We start from the raw sequence: 17,381 nt of genomic DNA, 5'->3' as shown, positions 1-17,381 counted from the left end.
CTCTCTTTGTAAACAGCCTCCAGTAATACTGTTTTCTATCACTCAGTTTCTCTCTTTGTAAACAGCCTCCAGTAATACTGTTTTCTATCACTCAGTTTCTCTCTTTGTAAACGGCCTCCAGTAATACTGTTTTCTATCACTCAGTTTCTCTCTTTGTAAACGGCCTCCAGTAATACTGTTTTCTATCACTCAGTTTCTCTCTTTGTAAACAGCCTCCAGTAATACTGTTTTCTATCACTCAGTTTCTCTCTTTGTAAACAGCCTCCAGTAATACTGTTTTCTATCACTCAGTTTCTCTCTTTGTAAACGGCCTCCAGTAATACTGTTTTCTATCACTCAGTTTCTCTCTTTGTAAACAGCCTCCAGTAATACTGTTTTCTATCACTCAGTTTCTCTCTTTGTAAACAGCCTCCAGTAATACTGTTTTCTATCACTCAGTTTCTCTCTTTGTAAACGGCCTCCAGTAATACTGTTTTCTATCACTCAGTTTCTCTCTTTGTAAACGGCCTCCAGTAATACTGTTTTCTAGCACTCAGTTTCTCTCTTTGTAAACAGCCTCCAGTAATACTGTTTTCTTTCACGCAGTTTCTCTCTTTGTTAACGGCCTCCAGTAATACTGTTTTCTAGCACTCAGTTTCTCTCTTTGTAAACAGCCTCCAGTAATACTGTTTTCTATCACTGTTTCCATTCCCTCTCACAGTTTTGTAGTCACCCTCATCTATTCCTTAGTTTGTTTCCCCTCATGCTCTCCTCAAACAAATAGCTGTTTTCCTCCTTTCTCACCATCTCTCCATTTTCATCTTTGGGGTGATGGTTTTTCTCTCCCCCTCTTTACCCTGTCTCTTGAAGTGATGCTCCAAAGGTTACAAATTGGGTTACAAAGGTTACAAATTGCAATTTGTAAAATATGTTAATACTTTTTAAGTACTTAAGATCCCGGGCTGCATCTTTAACTCTCTCTCGTCCTGTCCCTTGCCCCCATTATTCCCCTCTTTGTTCTCTTTCCCTTGTTTCCCTGGTTGTGCTGCAAGGTGGTTAATACTCAGCCTGCCCCTCTGTGACCACTCTCTATTGTGGATGAGGTAAGGTGAGGAGCTAGTCTGAGTGCCAGAGAGTCATTCTCTATTCCTGGAGGATCCCACCCCTCAGTCAGCTCACCTCCCACTGTCAATTGTTTTTCCCCTGTGCTCTGTCTGTCCTTAATCGATTCCTGAGCCAGGGAATGAGAGGGGGAGGGAGGGAGATGGGAGTGCAGAGAGACAGAGCCATTACTAAGGATGAATATGGAGAAAAGAAAGAAGGGAGGGAGGTAAGTAGAAAGAGAGAACAGCTGCCCAAGATGAATTAGGAGAGAGCAACGAGCAGACACAAAGCAAATAGAAAAAGGGGAGAGTATTTAGAGTGAGAGGGTGCACACAGAGGAGGAGAGGGAAAAGACAGTGCTGTGTTTCCATTCCCCTCTGGGTAGATGCAGTAAAGACAAACGGGTCAACAGTAAAGCAACACTGACTTACAAACTGCTTTTTGTTAGGGAGAGCACCCTGTGTAGCTCCAATGTCCCAATTAGCTTCTGTTAGAACACAACAGATTTTAACGACCTGCTCTGGGGATAAATGAATGTGTTAAACTGAATGACTGCATGGGGTAAAACAGTGTACTGAGGTTAGAGAATAAACCACAGGAATAGTTGGTTTGTTTTCCCTTTCTAAATGCCACTGATTAACATTTTATGGCCCTTTTTAGTTTTGGTTGAAATCCAATTTTATTTGTCACATGCACTGAATACAACCTTACAGTGAAATGCGTACTTACAAGCCCTTAACCAACAATGCAGTTCTAAGAAAAAATATTTACTAAATTAACTAAAGTAATAAAAAGTAACACAATAGAATCATAATAACGAGCTTATGTACACGGGGTACCGGTACACTGTCAATGTGCGGCGGTACAGGATAGAGTGACTATGCACAGGTAAAGTGACAATGCATAGATAATAACAGAGTAGAAGCAGTGTAAAAAAAAATAAAAGGGCAGGGGGTCAATTTAAATAGTCAGGGTAGCCATTTGATTAATTGTTCAGGAGTCTTATGGCTTGGGGGTAGAAGCTGTTAAGAAGCCTTTTGGACATAGACTTGGCGCTCCGGTACCGCTTGCCGTGCGGTAGCAGAGAGAACAGTCTATGGTGACTGGCGTCTTTGACAATTATTTGGGCCTTCCTCTGACACCGCCTGGTATAGAGGTCCTGGATGGCAGGAAGCTTGGCCCCAGTGATGTACTGGGCCATACGCACTACCCTCTGTAGTGCCTTGCGCTCGGATGCAGAACAATTGCCATACCAGGCAGTGATGCAACTGGTCAGGATGCTCTCAATGGTGCAGCTGTGGAACTTTTTGAGGATCTGGGGACAATGTCAAATCTTTTCAGTCTCCTAAATAGGTGTTGTCGTGCCCTCTTCACGACTGTCTTGGTGTGTTTGGGCCATGAAAGTTTGTTGGTGAGGGAGAGGTTGTTGTCCAGGCACCACTGCCTGGTCTCTGACCTCCCTATATGCTGACTCATTGTTGGAACTTGAAGGGCGATTGTGTCTAATCGAAGCTATCTCAATGTATGTCTTGTTGTAAAATGTGTTTATTTGCTTCTCGGAGTGGAAAGCAAACAAAGGAACCCCTCAGTGTCTTTGTCTGTGTGTTGCTGCTGTACAGGACAGACGGGTGGTCGCGTGCCTCACGTGGATCCCTCAGTCTATTCCCATGTCTCTGGTCTACACCCTCCCCCGTTAATCATCTTATTACATAATGCTGCTAGGCTGAATCTGTCCTGTTCTATAACATTTATATTCCTCCCCCCTTCCTCTCTTTCCCCTTTTCATTCTAAACCCAAGTGAACCCCCTATGGTTGACCCGTGTATGACGGTTGTTCAGGGAACATTTTGTACCAATCGAATAACAAAGGAATGCAAATTTGCCTGGCTTTTTTCCCCTCCTGTCCCTCTGTGTCTGATAGAAAGGAGGAGGGCTCAGCACGTGCTATTGGCTGAGCCCACAAACCACAGTTTCTTCAGGCCCGCCCATAACTCCTCCTCTTGGCACAGACGGCTCCCGACTGATTGGGCAGATACGCGTGGGTTTACACAACAGCCCTGCCCCCTCTGGGTTGGGCCAGCCCCCTTACAGCAGGACTGAAGTTTAGTTCCTCATCCAGCCTCAGTTGAAAATGCCATATGTGTAGAAGTAAACAAAGAACTCAAGAGACATAGCCTAGTTAGAAACTTTGAGTCAGCCTAGAGTTTCATTTAGTCCAACTGTTGCGCTCTCCACGTTCTATTTATACAAATGTCGTCTCGGTAGGACTGAAGTATTTTTTAACATAGAGTTCTGTGGGTGTTGACATTCCTGAACAGATGGTGCAGTTTTGGCAGAACTAGCAGACAGACTGGCTAACGGGCCTGCTCTTCCCACTTCACCCTTCCAGGCAGCCGCAGACCACCGGACAGACCCCCATGGTGTCCCCCCGGGCAGAGACCACCCCCATCCCTGTGCCCACCCAGGTGCGGAACTACCAGCGCATCAAGCAGAACCTCTCCAACAGCCCCACCACTACGCTTTACAGCTCCCCCAGGTAAGAGACACTGTCTGGAGAAAAGGGCATCGGTACAATTTGCCGTCCGGTAGCAGAGAGAACAGTCAATGGTTTGGGCAGCTTTAGGGCCTTCCTCTGACACTGCCTGGTATAGAGGTCCTGGATGGCAAGGAGCTGGGCCTCAGTGATGTACTGGTCCATACGCACTACACTCTGTAGAGCCTTGCAGTCGAATACCTAGTATTTGCCTTACCAAGCGGTGATGCAGCCAGTCAAGATGCTCTCAATGGTGCAGCTGTATAGCGTTTTGAGGTGCCCATGTCCTGGGTGGTTCTCGAAGTACAACTGTCATGGTTTAGACATTTTTTGTCTTGTGGGTGCATACAGTCCTCACACCTGGCTGATCAGAGACTAGTCTTTCATGTTGTTGGATTTCTAATGACTAACCTTTGGGTGGGAACAGGAAAATTCACCTACAACTGTCAGTTATTGCATCAGGTAAAGTTTCACTAAGTTTCATCAGCTTAGTCAGTGGATATTGCTTGTTATATTGTGGTGTGATGGGGGGAGTGTTTCAAGACATAGAAAGGGAGGGAATAGGAGGAGGTTTTGAATCTCCTTTAGAGGCAAATTAGTTTTGTTGTTGTGCTTCTTGACTGTTGTGAGATAAGAACATTGCCACAGGGATTAGTATAGTGTTCCTGTGGTGCTTTTCCAAGCAGCCAGGGTTTTATGTTAATGTAGGCTCTACTATTATTGTGTTTCCATCAGGACTGTGACACTAAAGACTTGTGGCAAGCAGAATCAACAACATCATCAAGACTGTTGCTTTGCGAGAAGGTGTTAACGTTCAAAGTTAGCCATTGTTATGTAAATTCAAGCTGAAAAGTACCCAGGGCCTTGCCTTGGCTACAAGTTAGAGCAAGTCCACCGGAGCCCAATGAGACATGGGTGCTGGCCCGCATAGAAGGAAACAGAAAAGTTAGACTTTTGGGAAAAACACTGGGGTAAATCCACAATGGGAATGCGGTACTGGAGTAGCCTAGCTCCACAGTGAACCCTCCGCCCCCTACCTACCCTCACCACAGGGCCCCAAAGCCTGGGCAGTGGGTACGGAGTAGCCAGCCTCCCCCGACTGCTGCCCCTTTTCCCTTGGCCCTGGGTCTTACTCTGTGTACTCCAAGGAGGATTAAGCTCTCTGTCATAGACCGACTACCCTGTCGTTGACCGTTTCTGGCTAGTTAACCAGTTAGCGTTTAGCGCCGGTTCTTTAAGTTCAAGAAGAGATGAATGCAGACAGCTAGCACAGCAGGCTAGCAGACAGACACTGCAGACATCTCAGGGGAAGACTGGCTACCATATGTGCCCGCCTGCTGCCTACTTTTTCTCTGTCAGACATATTTCTTTTGAAACTCCAGAAAGCTCAAGAGAGGAAGTGAGGCAGAAAGAGAGAGAGTGGAAGAGTACTCGCTGTCAGCACAACAGTTGCTTAACCAATGTTCCGACATGCTTGTTTTTTTGCGAAATTGAAATTGAAAACTCCGGAAATTGAAATTAGAGCCAAGTGAAAAAAGGCAACTGTTAGACACTGAGCTGAGGGAATAGAATCTAGCTAAGCTTATTGCCAAAAGTTCATGTTTTCAGATGTTTTAGAAAGGTTATTCAAGTGTTATTTGATGATAACATGAAGGATAGTGGTTGGAAACTAGACCATCGCTGTAACTTAAAAGGGGGTTCATGAACTGTAGGTGGTTTTGGTTCTGGTGGACTAATAATGAATGTGTATAACATTTTTGTTATGTATGTATTGTATATTTGTGATATCTAAAGCTCCATTGTTTGTGCTTGTTGTCTATGCAGGTCTGGTACAGTGAGGCGGTCCAACACCAGTCCCATGGGTTTCCCTAAGGTTGGCTCTGGGTCCGCCAGCTCTGCAGACTGCAGCCCTCAGATGACAGGCAGACGTCTCTCTATAGGCAGCTCCCGCCCATACTCGCCTTCACCTCTGGGTAAGAACATGCCCCAACATGTCCCCATCTCATATCATTCAACAGGCCTGGCATCATAATCCTTTTACATTGAAACCTTCTGTTGACATCTAATGCAACACTGCATTAATATGTCTGTGTGTGTTTCTCTTCAAGTGGGCACAATCCCAGAGCAGCTGGGTCACTGTTGCTGTGGACACACTAAGGGCCACGAGTCCCGCAGCCGCAGCTCCTCAGGAGGTGAGTTCAGTAGACAGACAGACCGATAGAACAAGGTTGGGTTTCCCAAAAACATCGTAGCACTAAGATCTTCATTCATAAATGGACAAAATATGATCTTAGTGCTCTTGGGAAACCCAGCATAGGATGACTTAAAGAGCGACAGACAAGGGCAGCTACAGAAGTGTTTACATGTTCTTCCCTCTCTCCCCTCCCCTGAGGTGGATGTTTATGATTGACAAAAGCCATGAGTCAGGTTTTATTTTAAATAACAGGTATTCCATTAACACTCTGAATACAATACAGACTTGATGATCTGCTAAAGAAGAAACCAATACAGACTTGATGATCTGCTAAAGAAGAAACCAATACAGACTTGATGACCTGCTAAAGAAGAAACCAGAAGTTTCCGGGATCTTTTTGAACTTCTCAGCAGCAATTCTGTGAATGAACAAGAGGCTCATAAAAACATTAACCTAGTGGCCCTTCAATGCTGCTATTTTTGACTTGGTTACAGTGGAAAAATACAAATTTCAAAACTGTAGAGCCATCTAGTGGTGAATTGTACATCTTCTCTAGATCACTATGGGCCAACTCCACTGACACTATACTAACACTAATGTAACTGATGAAACTTAAACTTTTACATTAAGTGATAAATTACTTGTATGAATGACTGTGTCTCCTTTAGGTTCTCCAGTGCCGTCGTCCCAGTTACTGGGGGCTCGCCTTCAGAGTGCCCCCACCCTGACCGAGGTCTACCAGACCAGACAGAAACTCCACAAGCAGCTGTCAGACCCCATCCAGCCCTCCACCTCCAACTACCCCCCCAGCCACTCCCCTCATCTGGGTCGCCCTGGCAATCTGGGCACCTCCCCCACCAAACACCTGGGCTCCTCTCCCCGCTCCTCTGATTGGCTGACAAAGTCACCGCTGCCCACCATCATTGGCTCCCCCACCAAGGTCGGTTAAGTTGATAACCATTTTGGCATATTATAATGATAAGCCCAATTCTGTTTTGCTACAGTCCTACTTACCACAACCTTGGAGTGAGTATTCCCAGTAACTGTTGACCTCAATGTCCCTGTTCAGCCCATCTCGGCCCCATTCAAGATCCCTAAGACGCAGGCGTCCTGTAATCTGATGGCCCTGGCAGACAGTCCCACACCCACTAAGACCCTGGCGGACGCACGGGACATCTGTGCCCACCACTGCACCCCCTATCCCAGTGGGCGCCAGTCTGCCCCTGAGGCCAGTAGGACCACCTTTGGCAGGTAATGTGACCACTATGGTCTTTCTCTTTCTGTGTGGGTAATATACACTACATGACCAAATGTATGTGGACACCTGCTCGTTGAACATCTCATTCCAAAATCATGGGCGTTAATATGGAGTTGCTCCCCCCTTTGCTGCTATAACAGCCTACCCTCTTCTGAGAAGGCTTTACACTAGATGTTGGAATTAGAGGTTGACCGATTATGATTTTTCAATGCCGATAACGATTATTGGAGAACCAAAATAAGCCGATACCGATAAATCGGCCAATTTTTATATATATATATATATATATATATATATATATATATATATATATTTGTAATAATGACAATTACAACAATACTGAATGAACAATGAAAATAAAATAATACATACATAAAATCTATTTAGTCTCAAATAAATAATGAAACATGCTCAATTTGGTTTAAATAATGCAAAAACAAAGTGTTGGAGAAGAAAGTAAAAGTGCAATATGTGCCATGTAAAAAAGCTAACGTTTAAGTTTCTTGCTCAGAACATGAGAACATATGAAAGCTGGTGGTTCAATATTCCCAGTTCTTCAATATTCCCAGTTAAGAAGTTTTAGGTTGTAGTTATTATAGGAATTATGACGCGGCGACTATTTCTCTCTATACCATTTGTATTTCATATACCTTTGACTATTAGATGTTCTAATAGGCACTTTAGTACTGCCAGCCTAATCTCGGGAGTTGATAGGTTTGAAGTCATAAACAGCGTGTGAATCAAGCATTGCTCTGAGCTGCTGGCAAACGCAGTAGTTTGAATGAATGCTTACGAGCCTGCTTCCGCCTACAACCGCTCAGTCAGACTGCTCTATCAAATATCAAATCACAGACTTAATTATAATATAATAAACACAGAAATAGGAGCCTTTGGTCATTAATATGGTCAAATCCGGAAACTATAATTTCAAAAACAAAACGTTTATTCTTTCAGTGAAATACGGAACCTTTCCGTATTTTATCGACCGGGTGGCAACCCTAAGTCTAAATATTTCTGTTACATTGCACAACCTTCAATGTTATGTCATAATTATGTAAAATTCTGGCAAATTAGTTTGCAACGAGCCAGGCGGCCCAAACTGTTGCATATACCCTGACTCTGCGTGCAATGAACGCAAGCGAAGTGGCACAATTTTCCTACTTAATATTGCCTGCCAACATGAATTTCTTTTAACTAAATATGCAGGCTTAAAAAATATACTTCTGTGTATTGATTTTAAGAAAGACATTGATTTTTATGGTTAGGTACATTCAAGCAACGATTGTGCTTTTTTTCGCGAATGCGCTTTTGTTAAATCATCCCCCGTTTGGTGAAGTAGGCTGTGATTCGATGATAAATTAACCGGCACCGCATTGATTATATGCAACGCAGGAAAGGGCTAGTTAACCTTTCTAGGACACGCGTTCCGCTAGCGGAACCCCTGACAACATTCCGCTTAAAAGGCAGCGCGGGAAATTCAAAAATATTTTTTAGAAATATGTAACTTTCACACATTAACCTTTCTAGGACACACGTTCCGCTAGCGGAAACCCCCCCCCCCCCCCCCCCCAACATTCCGCTTAAAAGGCAGCGCGCGAAATTCAAAAATATTTAATAAATATGTAACTTTCACACATTTACAAGTCCGATACAGCAAATGAAAGATAAACATCTTGTTAATCTACCCATCGTGTCCGATTTTAAAATAAATGTTTTACAGCGAAAACACAACATATATTTATGTTAGATCACCACCAAATCCAAAAAACACACAGCCATTTTTCCCAGCCAAAGATAGTCACACAAAAGCAGAAATAGAGATAAAATGAATCACTAACCTTTGATAATCTTCATCAGATGACACTCATAGGACATCATGTTACACAATACATTTATGTTTTGTTCGATAATGTGCATATTTATATCCACAAATCTCGGTTTACATTGGCGCCATGTTCAGAAATGCCTCCAAAATATCCGGAGTAATTACAGAGAGCCACGTCAAATAACAGAAATACTCATCATAAACTTTGATGAAAGATATAGATTTCCAAAAACTTGGGAAAAAAGCACACCATACAATAATCTGAGACGGCGCTCAGATAGAAATAACATTTCTCCGCCATGTTGGAGTCAACAGAAATAGGAAATGACATCATAAATATTCCCTTACATTCATCAGAATGCACTCCCAGGAATCCTAGTTCAACAATAAATTGTTGTTTTGTTTGATAATGTCTATTATTTATGTCCAAGTAGCTACTTTCGTTAGCACGTTTAGTACACATATCCAAACGCTCGCACAGATCCAGGCGAACGTTGGATGAAAACTTCAAAAAGTTATATTACAAGTCGAATAAACTGGTCAAACTTAGTAGAGAATCAATCTTCAGGATGTTGTTATCATATATATCCAATAACGTTCCAACCGGAGCATTTCTTTGTGTCTATAGAAGTAATGGAACGCAAGTCGATATCTTGTGGAATGCGCGTGACCAGGACCTGGCACTCTGCCAGACCACTGACTCAAACAGCTCCCATCCGGCTCAACATCACAGTAGAAGCTTCATTCAACGTTCTACAGACTGTTGACATCGAGTGGAAGGCGTAGGAAGTGCAAACAAATCCATATCCCACTGGGATTTCAATAGGCAATGAGTTGAAAATTGACCAGCCTCAGAATTCTCACTTCCTGTTTGGATTTTTTCTCAGGTTTTTGCCTGACATATGAGTTCTGTTTTACTCACAGACATCATTCAAACAGTTTTAGAAACTTCAGAGTGTTTTATATCCAATAGTAATAATAATATGCATATATTAGCATCTGGGACAGAGTAGGAGGCAGTTCACTCTGGGCACGCTATTCATCCAAAGTGAAAATGCTGCCCCCTATCCCTAAAAAGTTAACCTAGTAAAATCATCAACCATGTGTAGTTAACTAGTGATTATGTGAAGATTGATTGTTTTTTTAAAGATCAGTTTAACGCTAGCTAGCAACTTACCTTGGCTCCTTGCTGCACTCGCGTAACAGGTGGTCAGCCTGCCAGGCAATTCCCTCATGGAATGCAATTTAATCGGCCATAATCGGCGTCCAAAAATGCCGAATACCGATTTATGAAAACTTGAAATCGGTTAATCGACCAATTAAGTCGACCTCTAGTTGGAATATTGCTGTGGGGACTTGCTTCCATTCAGCCACAAGCATTAGTAAGGGGCACTGATATTGGGCGATTAGGCCTGGCTCGCAGTCGGCATTCCAATTCATCCCAAAGGTGTTCGATGGGGTTGAGGTCAGGGCTCTGTGCAGGCCAGTCAAGTTCTTCCACACCGATCTTGACAAACCATTTCTGTATGGACCTCGCTTTGTGCACGAGGCCATTGTCATGCTGAAACAGGAAAGGGCCTTCCCCAAACTGTTGCCACAAAGTTGGAAGCACAGAATTGTCTAGAATGTCATTGTATGCTGTAGTGTTAAGATTTCCCTTCACTGGAACTAAGGGGCCTAGCCCAAACCATGAAAAACAGCCCCAGACTATTATTAGTCCGTCCGACTGCCAGATGGTGAGGCGTGATTCATCACTCCAGAGAACGCGTTTCCACTGCTCCAGAGGCCAATGACAGCGAGCTTTACACCACTACAGCCAACTCTTGGCATTGTGCATGGTGATCTTATGCTTGTGTGCAGCTACTTGGCCATGGAAACCCATTTCATGAAGCTCCCGACAAACAGTTATAATGCTGACGTTGCTTCCAGAGGCAGTTTTGAACTCTGTAGTGAGTGTTGCAACCAAGGATAGACAATTTTTACGAGCTTCAGCACTCGGCGGTCCCATTCTGTGAGCTTGTGTGGCCTACCACTTCGCAGCTGAGCCTTGTTGCTCCCAGACATTTCCACTTCACAATTACAGAACTTACAGTTGACCGGGGGAGCTCTAGCAGGGCAGGAATTTGACAAACTGACTTGTTGGAAAGGTGGCATCCTATGACGGTGCCACATCGAAAGTCACTGAGCTCTTCAGCAAGGCCATTCTACGGCCAATGTTTGGCTATGGAGATTGCATGGCTGTGTACTCGATTTTATAAACCTTTCAGCAACGGGTGTGGCTGAAATAGCCGAATACACTAATTTGAAGCGGTGTCCACACACTTTTGTATATATAGTGTATCTCTTGCTCATCTCAATGTGTTCTGCATGTATTTCTCTCCCCAGGTCTGTCAGTACTGGCCGTCTGTCTGAACAGCCAATCAGAATCACTCTAGGGGGACAGCCCTACCAGGGAAGCACGGACAGCCTCAACACAGAGCGGCCCATGGATACAGGTAAATAAACACACACTGACACACACACACTGTCCGAGTTTGTCCTCACTGGTATAATTAATGGAACAGATGTTTGTACCGTTAATTAGAAAACAGCTGGAGTTTAGTAAGAAATAACCTAGCTAGTAGACTGACCTGTACAACAATGGTTTAGTAGATGACATTTGTCATTGTCCGTCCCAAAGAACAACACAAATACAAAGACTCACCAGTCTTTTTGCTTCATGGCTTCTCGCCCTGCATGAACTGCTTGGATTGGCTGCTCTGACAGGCACTTCCTGTGAGAGCTTGATTGGCTTAGTGTGAATGACCGCCCCCTCCCTCCCTAGCCCCGGCAGGACCGTTTGGGCTGGCTCAGCTTCAGGGCGGGGCGGCGAGTCCCCGGACCGTTCTCTTCACCGTGGGCTCGCCCCCCAACAGCAGCACCCCCCCTACCTGCAGCCACCTGGGCACCCGGCCGCGCACCACCTCAGGTGAGACCGCTCATTGCGTCAGCGGCTAACCTGCTAGGCTAACCATTTGCTAAACCCCACTTCCCAAGGCTACACCCTCCTAGCTAACCTGCTAACGCTAATTTCTATGACCACTCAATGTTGTTTACCTGGAGTGAAGCGCTCACTCAGGGGTAGTGGTTCCAATGCCAGTCCCCTGAGGTACATAACTGCAATTTAGTGGGCAATCTCTCTCCCTCTCCTTGTGCTGTCCATCTTAGTGGGTACATTCAATAATAGTCTGTCTCCGTGGACTGAACATTGTTCTGGGAATTAAAAAAAAAAAAAAATCTTCAAATCTGAAATTCTCTAGAATTCAAATTTAACGAATGAAAAGAGCAATCAAATGATGCCAAAGTGATAGGTCTACATAATGACTCACATGAACAATAAAGTTATATCCCTCTCGCCTTCCCTCTCTCTCAGTGGGCTCCAACAGTTCGGCAGGCTCCCTGTGCTCCACCAGTGGGCGAGTGTATGTGGGCTCTCCTCCAGGCATGGCAATTGGGACCCCTCCCCAAGGGGGGGCAGAGGCAGGTCCCAGCAGCCTACGCTATGTCCCCTACGGTACCTCTCCCCCCAGCCTGGATGGATTCATCACCTTTGAGGCCCCAGAGCTGCCTGAGGAGACACTCATGGAGGTGAAAGAGGGGACCTTCTGTGTGCGTGCGTGTGTGTGTGTGTGTGTGTGTGTGTGTGTGTGTGTGTGTGTGTGTGTGTGTGTGTGTGTGTGTGTGTGTGTGTGTGTGTGTGTGTGTGTCATTTCTATTTGCACACGTCTTTATGTAACATCTGAACTGTATCATGTGTTTGTGACTACAGCGAGAGCACACAGACACTCTGATGCACCTACGGATGATGCTGTCCTTCACTGACTGTGTCCTGGATATCGCAGCGGTGCGAGCAGGAGGGGCAGACTTGGGTATATCGGCTGCCTCCCTCTACCCCCCTCAGGAGAGTGTGGTAGTGGACCAGATCAGCCAGCTCAGCAAGGAGTGGGGGTAAGGGAGAGATCAAATATGCGGGGAGGGTCAGTTTAACTGAATGTATTTTGGTTTTAGTTCGGACCCAAACCTGTTGCATTTCGTCATAGTGATGCACAAAAAACATTGTTGTTTCATCACAATTTTTTTAAATGTGAAAGAAAATGATTTGTTTTTAGAAAGAAAAGCCATGGAAAGAAGTAAGATGTATAGGTTAGTAATGTGTGCTGTACTGCCCTCTACAGGCAGGTGGAGCAGCTGGTGCTGTACATGAAGGCTGCCCAGCTCCTGGCCTCCTCCCTCCAACTGGCCAAGGCCCAGATTAAATCAGCCAAGCTCAACCCCTCCAGCGCAGTCAAGCAGGGTAAGACAGAAGTCCCCAGACCGGTAACAGTGCCATTACACTATAGTATTTACGGAAGATTATTTTATTTTTTTAAACGGCATACTAACTTAAAATATCAATAGTATCCAGATGCATGTATAATACTTAGATATTATTATTTTAGTTTATTTTGAGCATAACTAGCTTTCTCTCCCCCTCCCTCCCCTTCCTCAGTGGTGAAGAGTCTGAACGAGCGTTACAAGAGCTGCATCTCCCTGTGTCGGCGGCTCACAGACAAGCTGAACCACTTCTTCTCCGACAAGCAGCGCTTTGTAGACGAGATCAACAGCGTGACCGCAGAGAAACTCATCTATAACCACGCTGTAGAAACGGTGCAGTCTGCAGCTCTGGATGAGATGTTTCAGCAGACGGAGGACATAGCCTACCGCTATAACAAGGCTGCCATGCTGCTAGATGGCCTCTCTAAGATCCTCCAGGACCCTGCAGACATTGAAAATGTGGCCAAGTGTAAGTATCCACCCATCGTCCTCAACTATAGATTGGATACCAGTCTGTTTCTGCCACACCATTGATATGTCATGTATGGCCACAGGCACAAATCCATCTGACAACCAGGCTAGACTCCCCCAACAGGCTCTGTCAGAGACCAGACTAGCTTATCACATTGTAGTGTATCAGAGACTCTGGTGTAGTGGACATGGATATTAATATGGACAGTCAAGTGTGTTAACTAGAGTCTCTTGAGAACAATCCCTTTGACCTCTTATCATAATGGTAACCGGCACTCACAGGTTTGCTTCAACCACTTAGTCTATCTCTGAGCTGCATTCAGATGAGGCTTCAATCAGATTATGTTTAGAGTGCACTATGGTGCTTTAACAGTGTGTGACATGGAACAGCCGCTCCAGTGACTGTGATCTGACTGTGTTTGTGTCTCCTCAACAGACAAGGCCAGTGTGGACCGGAGAATCTCTGCCCTCTGCTACTGCACCGTCACACTGTACGAGTAGCAGACCACACACACACACACACACACACACACACACACACACACACACACACACACACACACACACACACACACACACACACACACACACACACATACACACACACACCAGGGGCAGCTGTGACCTCCCTGCCCTCCTTCTCTGCCCAGAGGGACCACTCTCTAACCTAACCATAGAACCTTGAGAACAAGTACAGAACCCCAATGTTCACTCACGTAGCAGTCCAAGCACCTTTCAGATTCTTTATCTTTTTCTGAGTTTAAGCAAACAGCAACACGACAGATAGTATTAAACCTTCTTTGGCATCGCAGACTGACCGCTGAAGTGCACGAGAGATGATGCACACATTCACTACCAAAGATGATCCAATGATCCTGCAACTGAGACATTCACAGGACATGAACAAGACGCAGGCATCTTCTCGCATGCTGTCTGTCAACCGACTCCTTGAAGAGAGTGGGATGAGGACACACACCACCAGATCAAACAAACTACCCAGCTTTTTGTTTCTGACTTGCAGGATTTTTTAATTATTTTGTACCAGAAGAGAGAGATTGACATGAGGACAATGACAACCCAGAGACTTATACACCGATGAAAAAGACAACTTTTTAATGCAAATCACAGTTATTATAATAATGTAAAGGTTTTTACTCTGTGTTATTAATGCTGTTGTGATTATTTATTGGTTTGGGATAGAAGAAGAAGGATGATGTGATGCCGTCTGACATCGTCTTTAGTATTGAAGTGGAAGGAAGGAGTATATGAGATTAGTCAACTTAAAGGCAGGCAGTCTGGCCAACACTGTAACAAATACACACACACTCAAACACCCAAACACACACTTTACAATACAAGAATACACACACACACCGTTGTTACACACATGGAAGGAATCCTGAAGAGCAAAGGAATCTGTAGATTTGTAATTAGATATTTTTGTTCATTTGTTAGCTGAAGCACTTTATTGTGAAAAGTGGGGGGGGGACACTTTAGGTAAGAGAAGTGTGAAGGCTGCGAGCTGTAGCTCAAGTGGGTTAAAGGGATGGGGGGGGGTCTCACACTCTCCTCAGCCTGCAACACCACTCGCCCTGCCACAGCTCTCCCTCATTACTGGGCAACCTGCTCGCATGCTCTCTGAATAAGTGTTGCTGTGGAAATAGGGTGAGGGGTCGTATGACACATCCAGTCTACACATCTCCACACCACTGGTGGGCTTTTAGAATACTATGGTAAGAAGAAGCCTGTGGGTGACAGAGAATCAGACTAAAATTGATGTTTTCTTTGCCTCTGGAACTTTTAGCGGTGACCAGCATTGGCATTTGGGGAGGAGGGGTTCCGGATCTGTTAACCAAGGGGGCACCCCCCTCTCCAGGGTGAATCAAGACAGTCAAATTACTTGAGTAGTTACCTTAAGTTTCATTTTCGCTAAATAATACAGAAACAAGCTTTTTTATGTTCATACATGAATAACTGTAGCTAATTTCCTTGTAAATTGATGTTTGCAAGAGTGTAAAAAATGTGTATGTTGTGCATGTGATTTTGTTATTTTGTTTACCTAAGTGTGTGTGAGAGCACAGTGAGAGTGTGAGGGGGTCAGTCAGCGAGACAACACCATTGGATGCCCTGCCTCTCAAAGAGCACAACCATTTTTATGTACATAGAGATTTGATATGCCCTTTTATCCACGGGTTCAGTCAACCTACCTCCATTGGAGGTCCCTGGCACAGAGGAAGGTGCCGTCCACACGGCAGCTGCTCAGAAGATCTTCACACAACTTCCTCTTTATACTAGGACTGTTCATATACTATACTGGATATGAGAATTCTGTGTGGAGAGATCAAATCTACGGTGTATTGGAAGTAAAGAAAGGCAGTGCCTAGTAACCATTCAAGTCTGCTCTCTCCCCAAGCATCTGCTGTGCTCGCAATACAATAGTGTTAGTGAGTCTGCACACGTCAGGTATGCAAAAGGCCAGTGATCATAGAAAGTCCATTACAGAAGAATAGCTGCCTCATAAACCTGTTTGAAAAGTGGGCAGACTCCTTTGATTTTCTATGTACAAGTGTGAATAGTGTGTAATGCATAAACTTGCAACTGGTGGCCACTAGTTTTTTCTTATGATGTACTGTTCTTTTTTAATAGACATATCCAAGTTTCTGTGATTTATTTTGTTTTTGTTCTTCTTGTGCCCTCTCCCCTGCTGGTGAGCACTCTGCACCACAAAAAGCCTTTTCTGCACACTGAGTTGAGGGAGAAATACAGTTAAAACAATAGTCTGTCTGAATTGACCTAATACATGCATCTATTTATAGCGCTGTGGTTTTAGGCCACACTCCCTCTCTAGCAGTAGTTTATGAAGAATAGAGTACTAACGATGGACTGTTTTAGAGACAAACCATTGGTACTAAGCACATGTTATATCCCGTAGAGTGAATGTATTTACCCTCCCTGTCATTTGCACCTGAAGCTGAATGCATACCAACTCTTGTGATGGTCAACCCCCCCCCCCCCCCCCCCCCACCCACCCACCTGAACCGACCATGAAAATGCAACTGAATTTCCACACACCTATTTTTCACTGAGAAATGTTAATGTTTTACTTGATATGTGTTAAAGGGCATCTTTCTTTATGGAACTCTACAAATGCAGCCTTTGTTAATTAAAAAGAAAAGTTGGAACTACATGCATGGTCTGTCTTACTTCATGGAAAATACTAATATAACATTTGTGGGTCCTCGAGGGACCCCATTTGAGCCAATGAGCAGTCATTTTGACTCAAACATTCAATAGATTGAGCCAAAATCCTTATTTTTTTGCACAACATCAATATACAGCTTCAAAGTATGTTTCAAACCATCATGTCAATTTCATCAACCATCAGTCCATAGTTCTGGTGGTGGTTACATTTCTCCAGCCCCATTCCTCAGCTGGAGTAACTTTTTATCATCTGTAACAAGAATCCCCATCCATACAGATTCTGATAACATAATAGCTACACAAGGGGCTCATTCTCTGAATATCACCTAATAAATTAACAGGATTCCAAAATCACACGGTTCTCTATAGAACTATTCTAACTTGTCCAGTCATTTACTGCCAAATAGAAGGTGACAGATGGGGAGGAAGGGATATTTTAGGACTGTTACTGCCTGTTTTCTGAG

The 17,381-nt window shown here is 44.4% G+C and overlaps 1 protein-coding gene across 2 annotated transcripts in view; it reads left to right on the top strand.

Moving 5' to 3' along the window:
- Window positions 1-16,903, top strand: part of LOC129831892 (serine/threonine-protein kinase ULK2-like) — an 85,020-nt gene extending 68,117 nt beyond the window's left edge. Inside the window, exons 15-26 of one of the 2 annotated variants that reach the window (XM_055895448.1) lie at window positions 3,472-3,618; window positions 5,440-5,588; window positions 5,724-5,807; window positions 6,478-6,749; window positions 6,879-7,060; window positions 11,278-11,387; window positions 11,717-11,860; window positions 12,305-12,519; window positions 12,701-12,879; window positions 13,107-13,225; window positions 13,421-13,714; window positions 14,153-16,903. In XM_055895448.1, coding sequence (XP_055751423.1) covers window positions 3,472-3,618; window positions 5,440-5,588; window positions 5,724-5,807; window positions 6,478-6,749; window positions 6,879-7,060; window positions 11,278-11,387; window positions 11,717-11,860; window positions 12,305-12,519; window positions 12,701-12,879; window positions 13,107-13,225; window positions 13,421-13,714; window positions 14,153-14,217 — 1,960 coding nt within the window. In that variant the 3' untranslated portion in view covers window positions 14,218-16,903. The remainder of the gene's footprint in view (window positions 1-3,471; window positions 3,619-5,439; window positions 5,589-5,723; window positions 5,808-6,477; window positions 6,750-6,878; window positions 7,061-11,277; window positions 11,388-11,716; window positions 11,861-12,304; window positions 12,520-12,700; window positions 12,880-13,106; window positions 13,226-13,420; window positions 13,715-14,152) is intronic. The other variant, XM_055895449.1, reaches the window with a different exon arrangement.
- The last annotated feature ends 478 nt before the right edge of the window (window positions 16,904-17,381 follow it).

The sequence above is a fragment of the Salvelinus fontinalis genome, chromosome 33 (genome assembly GCF_029448725.1).
Source record: "Salvelinus fontinalis isolate EN_2023a chromosome 33, ASM2944872v1, whole genome shotgun sequence".
Taxonomy (NCBI): Eukaryota; Metazoa; Chordata; class Actinopteri; order Salmoniformes; family Salmonidae; genus Salvelinus; species Salvelinus fontinalis.
Note: the sequence above shows the minus strand (reverse complement) of the source record. Positions and strands in the feature narration are given on the sequence as shown.